General features: G+C 33.8%; 2 protein-coding genes across 2 annotated transcripts; both read right to left on the bottom strand.

The window, feature by feature from the left end:
- Positions 1 to 604: 604 nt before the first annotated feature.
- On the bottom strand, positions 605 to 1,736 carry LOC132796784 (ATP synthase mitochondrial F1 complex assembly factor 2). Its single transcript, XM_060808064.1, has 4 exons — positions 1,561 to 1,736; positions 1,199 to 1,506; positions 956 to 1,136; positions 605 to 903 (listed from the first exon to the last, which is right to left on the bottom strand). Exons 1-4 carry the CDS (start codon positions 1,658 to 1,660, stop codon positions 653 to 655), a joined length of 840 nt encoding a protein of 279 aa, XP_060664047.1. The 5' UTR covers positions 1,661 to 1,736; the 3' UTR covers positions 605 to 652.
- A 3,209-nt stretch (positions 1,737 to 4,945) lies between these two features.
- Positions 4,946 to 6,470, bottom strand: LOC132796649 (uncharacterized). Its single transcript, XM_060807897.1, has 2 exons — positions 5,985 to 6,470; positions 4,946 to 5,926 (listed from the first exon to the last, which is right to left on the bottom strand). The coding sequence occupies exons 1-2, from the start codon at positions 6,215 to 6,217 to the stop codon at positions 5,293 to 5,295; spliced, it is 867 nt and encodes a 288-aa protein (XP_060663880.1). The 5' UTR covers positions 6,218 to 6,470; the 3' UTR covers positions 4,946 to 5,292.
- Positions 6,471 to 6,901: the final 431 nt, after the last annotated feature.

The raw sequence follows: 6,901 nt of genomic DNA, 5'->3' as shown, positions 1-6,901 counted from the left end.
ACATATGTATGTATGTATGCCTACAACTAAGACTATAAAATAAGCATTACTTCACCCGAGCGACACACAATTTTATTCAATGAATCAAATTCTGCATTTGATTTTAAATACATACATATATATATATATATATATATATATATATATATATATATATATATATATATATATATATATATATATGTATTAATTTCTTAACCTTTTTTCGATACTATTTTCGATATTATCCAAAGCTTCTAAATGATATCAATTAATCATTTAGGATATGTACAAAATGTACATACTAAACCTGAAAAGGACTTGCAAACGACCTGAAAACAGAAGGGCTTTCACTGGCGAGCGGCTACATTTGCATTTTCTAGCTAGTATGACTTTGTATTCTGATGAAGTCAGGTGCATATAAAAGCACACATACTGCTACGTGCATGTGCAATGTGTCTGTTAAAGAACAGATTTAATGAAAAGCACATATGATAATATAAACTCATAGCAAGACGTCAACAAAATGTGGTGCGAACAAAGCACACGGCCGCTTATGTTTTTTCGTTGGTGACGTGCGCTGAAGTGATTTAAAATTGGCGCCAAGTAAATGCAATTTGTATGGTATCATTTAAATGACAATTTTCAAAAGAAAGGAAAGTTGGTTTTAATATTATAATAAGAGTTTTTCTTGAACAAGGTGCTCTGAGCAATTGAAATGAACAAATAACACTGAGGCGGCCAGGCGAGCTTGTAGATCCTGTTGACTTAGGTCATGAGACCACTCGACGCGTCCCCAAAACTTTAGTTGATATTCCTCTTCTAGACGTGAGAGTGTAACGGCTTTCTCCACACTAATTTGTTGCTCAATTACAGCGCAAGCTAACACAATCGATTTCAGCGTATCCACTGCAAAAGTATATCCTAAGGAAATCCAGAATTTAGAATATTGATTTAATGGTTGTTTTTTTTTTACCATGCAATGTATCTAGACTGAACGACTGGAAATGCTTGGCGATTTTAATTTTGTCTTCGTCGGTCACATAAGGCGGTGTTATACTCATAGTCTTCTGTAGATTTGTCTCGAAACGTTTGTTAAACCAATTGATTACCGGATCCCATTCATTCAATTGCAGCTCTTGCAAAGCCGTTTCAGTCTGCCAAATATATTACACAAAGCTTGAACCAAATTCAAACCAATTAAATAACTCATACTTACCTCATTTTGAAAGAGAACTGTATCGGTAGGCACAAAGTTCAATAAGTAGTTGACTATGTCGAGCTTCGTCAGATTATTGGGATTGTCCAGAACTGTGAAACAAAGTGCCGATATATGCATTCGAGAGCGTTCTATTTGCTCCTTCTGATTATCGAACTCAGTGGCCACGGCTATTGCCAGCGGCTCACTCTTCACTGTAAACAGTGTTCCTTTGGGTGTCTTTAGCTTCCTGTGGTCTAACGTAACCTCATAGCCGTTATCTGTGCATATCACATTCGTTTGTTTATAGAATCGTTTTGGATGTGTGGCTATTGAAAATCAACTGTTATGAAATCAGTTTCAAAAATTAGTGGAACTCTTACCATAAAGACGTACAGAAGCTAGTGAATTTGTTTGGTTTGTTTTAATTATGTTAGTAAGCCGCAGCATTCGCATTCCATTAAATATTGTGCAATTAATCATTTTGAATAAAATATGCTCTAACTTAACTCAGAATGTTAGTGAATGAATTCTCTTCAGTGTGACCAAACTGCAATCTGTATTTAATACTCAATATTTTGCGATAAATAATGTCACTTTTAGCGTAAAAGTTTTTGTGCGTGTTTCATCAAAAATTCTGTTTTCCTTTTCAACATTTTCCTTTTTTACATTTGGCCCATGCAAAATCCCTAAGGCACTGTTCCCAGATGCGCAAAATCGTCATTTTTTCGTTCAACTCCATATAAAAAAAAAAGCGGACTTGCAAAATTTATGCAGCAGTTCCCAGCAAAAATATGTTGAAGCGTATCGATACTCCGATAGTCAATGAATGTGATTTAATTTGTTTTTTTGTTTTTAATTATTGCATTTAGTTAAAAGTCAAATGTTTGAGTGGGATGACCATAAATTTTTGTTTATTTTTACTATTTTTGTGACAAGTTATGTGTCATAAAGGCTGTCAAAAACGATCAGTCTACAATTTGTGCAACAGTTTTTATACATGGGCGAGAAATGTGAAAATATCGGATACCAATTTTCGAAATATTTTTTCAGTGACGCCATATTTTATTGAGAGGAAAGCGAAACGGAGATCACCTCAGAAAAAAATTAGAATAAAAATGAGTGAATGGCTTGGAAATTGCACTACTGATTTTCATTCCGCTTGAATTTTTTGATAATTTTGAAATCTGCCCTCATTATGGTCACCTGTTTTTCGTCAGAGCGGCCACGCTTAAAATATACCGTTGCTTACTTTTTTTAATGAATAACAATTTGTTATTAATAAATGTAAAAGTGGGTGATTTTTCGAACTTCACGAAGCCCTTCAATGCTGTCCATATACAATTGCAAAAGGAAATGAGAGGAATTTGCGTCCCATGTAATTTTTGTAAAGACATAATTAAATAAAATACATATATAACTGTATAATACTTTCCATAAATTTTCTTGCCGATTGAAGGTGGAAAAGTGTGTGCTTAGGGTTGCGAAGCTTGGATCAGAAGTGTGATAAATTTTAGTATTATAAAATTTAATAGTATATGATACTGTACCCAACAAATTTAAATTATTTTTTGAAACCATCTAATCAGCTTTAAAAAATGCATAGTACTGTTAAATATGGGTAATTTTCTGACGTAAAATTTGGCATGCGATATAAAAACAAAAATAAACAATTTTAGAAATAAGACAATGTTATTTAGAGCTAAGATTGGTGTTAGGAACTTTTCTATTCATTTTTAAACATAAAAATATTTCCAAAACTATTCTAATAAAAGAATTGCTTGTTGCATTTTGAAAATTTTATGTAGAACGGTATTACCGTGTATCGACATCAATCACCCATCAGCTCGTTAATATTAATTGATTCATTATTTTAGAATGTTTACATTTGTTTGGGTCTCTCCGCCGGATAAATTTTTGTTAGCATGCATACATACATAAGCATTTAAAGTATTTTGCTAAAAGTTTATTCATAGATTAAAAAGTTATTTTTAATTACAAAAAATATATTTATATTGATAAATAAGGCATAAAAAACCATGAGGTAAGGAAATTAAAAACAAAAATCTTGCCTGGTATGCCTGGTATATGGATGTCGGTCTCCTCAAAGAAGGAGGCGTTGACATAGAATTAGCGTACCTAGAAGAAGTATCTAATTACTAATCTAACAATATGCTGCAGTTGTTAGATAGCGAATATTTAACACTGCTGCAGAAATTTACAATTTCCGTTATTTCTTGTTTTTCTATTTTGTTATCAGAAAATTTCTTGAGCTGTTGACCAGGGCTTTCTGCATATGACTTAAGTATATTAAATATCGTTATTATTATGCATTTACAAATCCAATGTTTAGAAAATGTTCTCGCCAGAAGAGCTTTAAGAGTTGCGTCTTGTGGGAGAACGTCGATAAAATGTAATCGTGTTTGAAGTCCTCATTATTGTGACCAAGAATTATAAAACTTGCGCTAACTAAAACAAGTCAGAAAGATACAGTCAAGTGTGCTCGACTGTTAGATACCCGCTACCCATTTTGAATAAAAGTAAAACATTGCGGTATTATTTTCAAAATATACCAAAATACAAAAAATATACCAAATAGTATATTTGGTATATCGACATAGTACCACATTCAAAATATACCATAGACGTCATAATATACCAGATTGTCGGCCAAAGCAACTCAGACCCCTAGTAAGTAGGCGTTTTTGCCCATACGAAAGTATTTCTTTAATAATTTCCACAATTTTAATCTGATCGCAACCAAATTTTCAGGAATCATAGCTACCTATTGTTATTATTGTACACACCAAAATTCGCAGCTCTACGCTTTTTATTCAATATTTGTTAATTTGCGGGGTCGTGGCAAAAATTTGAAACAAACTTGATCTGCGTGCAAACATAACAAACGCTGTCGAACAAAATTGCTCTATCTCTTATAGTCTCTGAGATCCAGTGTTTCATACGGACAGACGGACATGGCTAGATCGTTTCGGCTGATCAAGGATATACACTTGGCCCTCGCTTAACACGGGGTTACGTTCCTAGAAATCCTCGTGTTAAGCGAAACATGGATTCAGTACAAAATATGGGGTTACGTTCGCAAAATTCAAAATTGGCAGCAAAAAAATGTTTTTTGTTCAAATTTGGTCTGTTTTTATTAAAGTTTAATATATTTGTTCAAAATTAAACAAAATTTATTTTGTATATGCCTTTAACAAATGCATAACATTCATATTTTCATAATTAAAAGTTAATATTAAATTAAAAAAGTTTCAACATATTATTATTAACAAGCTAAACTTTATAGAAACTTTAAAATGTTAAAAAGTAAGAAAATCATGTTTCAATTCATATCAAATTTAAAATGCATTTGGTGCTTTATAGCTTAAGCCATTTTGTTTCAAAAATTTTTTTTTTCGCATTTTAGTGGATCCTTATTAAAAAAATCGTGTAAGAACGAGGTCTTTAGCATGTTAAAAGGGGGATGGGAGTAAATTTGTAATCGTGCAAGACCGAGTTCGTGCTAAAAGAGTCCGAGTTAAGCGAGGGCCAGGTGTATATACTTTATAGGGTCGGAGACGCCTCCTTCTAAGTATTACATATATATCCTCCCGGCACAAAGTTATAATACCCTTCTACCCTATGGGCTAGCGGGTACAAAAACTTGTTTGTACAACCACATGCTGATGCTTGTGCTTAAACTACTCACCATCGACGATTGAGTTTTTCCAACAGTTGAAAAAGAAATAAGTATTCCAAAATACTTTGGCACTGTTGAAGCATATTCCATTCAGTTATATTCACATGTTTTGTACTTAAATCTATTTTATAATGCACAGTCCAAGCGGTAAAAATAAGGAGGTTGACATTTGTATACAACGCAGTTCCCGGTTCGTTTTGACTGATAAAGAACTGATTTTTAATATTAAACTTTTTACTATATCAACTTAAATTTTATAATTAGAAGCATAATGTTCAGATTGTATTTTTAATCAAATTAAACCACATATATTTGGATGTGTGTGATTAGGATTCTGCTTTGATTACTTAATAGATAAGAGTAACTGACAAATATAAAAAATAAAGCTTTTTATTTTCCATCAATTTATGATGAATTATGGCTTTTGTAAATCCCTATCATCTAAGAAGATCATCCAGGTTTCCTGCTGATGCAACCAGAAATCAAATGTCTGCTCTAAATTCTGATATTGACGTTCCTTTAGTTGAAGGTCCGCTAGATGAGCGTCGCGTTGCTCGACTAGTAAATCATTCTCCTGGCGCAACATTTGGATTTGCGCCATAGTTATCTGACCAGTCCGCGGCATTATACTGCGGCGACGGATTCGACGAGCTGATCCAGCGTATTCGAATGTGCTCACAAACGGGATGCGTTTCTCAGGCGAAGACCGCATATCTTCTATTTCATCGCAGATTTTCTCCTCCGTCTTAATAGAAAATAATTTCGACGGCGTGGACTGCGGCAACATCTCCGGTTTAATAAATTGACCCACCATAAAGGGACATCCGTCAACATCTTGTTCGAACTTCATTGTCTTGCAGTCGTGCCGCTGAAAGCGGGGAAGGCTGGGAAGTTCGCTGCGCACTTTTGCCTCTATAGCACCCAAGGCGCTGTACTCCGGAAGAATTATGGATTCTTGTGTCGTGGAAGGGAAGAGGCTGCTGATGAGCGGATAAAGGCGCCAATGTGACTTATACTCCGGGTCGCTCTCTAATCGACTCCGCTCAATTCTAGTACAAAATATAATAGATTTTATAAATAGCGAAGTGCTATAAAATATGTACTTACAAATACTTGTTCCTATAGCTACTAATGCGACGCCGAACTTCTTGTTTGTTTAATCTGATTCGATGCTGCTGTAAACCAAAGGCAATCTCGCGAAAAATTTGTAAGTTTTCGGTGTAAGATGTGATTTCGTTGAGATGTTCGCGCCACAGTTTCAACACGGAGGCTTCCTCGTATGATGTGTAGTAGCGAAGCCGCATATGTTTTGGACCGCGTTTGTTTTCCACTTCACTCATCTTGTCGAAGCAAATTTTTTTCCATAAATATTAAGGTAATTGGTTTGAGGTATGTTCAATAGAGGTGGCACTTGCATGTAGAACATCGATGTGCGTTGTTTAAGTATTTTTGATATAAATATAAATATTTAACCAATATTGATTTAAAACAAATGCGAATTGAATTCAACTTCTGAAATCATGAATTTTATATCAAATGCTTAGTGTAATTCTTTTATTGGTATTTTTGTGTGGACTATGAATGGTTCTATTGTTCTGTTTCGGCATTGTTATCGAAAAGGTTATCGATGGTATATCGCAATCACTTTTTTTGTAATTGTATAAATTGAAATTATTAAACAAAAAATTTTTGTTTTAATGTCTTTTATTTTAAGCTCAGTTGTCAGCAGAACCTAAATAAACATTTTTCGCAATGCGTTTTTCTTTATACTCTGCTTATACTTTATTTCATAGATGCAGTTCTGTGATGCAAGTGCTTACCCCAAAACTGCATCTCGCGAACAGCTGATTAGGGTTGAAAAACATAACAAACTCAGACGGAAGGAAGAATATTTAACGCAATATAGAAAAATCACCAGAAAAATAAGCAATTCCATTAAATAAGTAACACTAACGGCATTCAAAGAGTATAAGTTTATTTACATTTCGTTTTTATTTATAATAAGCAACTCGCTCTGCAAAGAC

The sequence above is a fragment of the Drosophila nasuta genome, chromosome X, assembly GCF_023558535.2.
Source record: "Drosophila nasuta strain 15112-1781.00 chromosome X, ASM2355853v1, whole genome shotgun sequence".
Taxonomy (NCBI): domain Eukaryota; kingdom Metazoa; phylum Arthropoda; class Insecta; order Diptera; family Drosophilidae; genus Drosophila; species Drosophila nasuta.
Note: the sequence above shows the minus strand (reverse complement) of the source record. Positions and strands in the feature narration are given on the sequence as shown.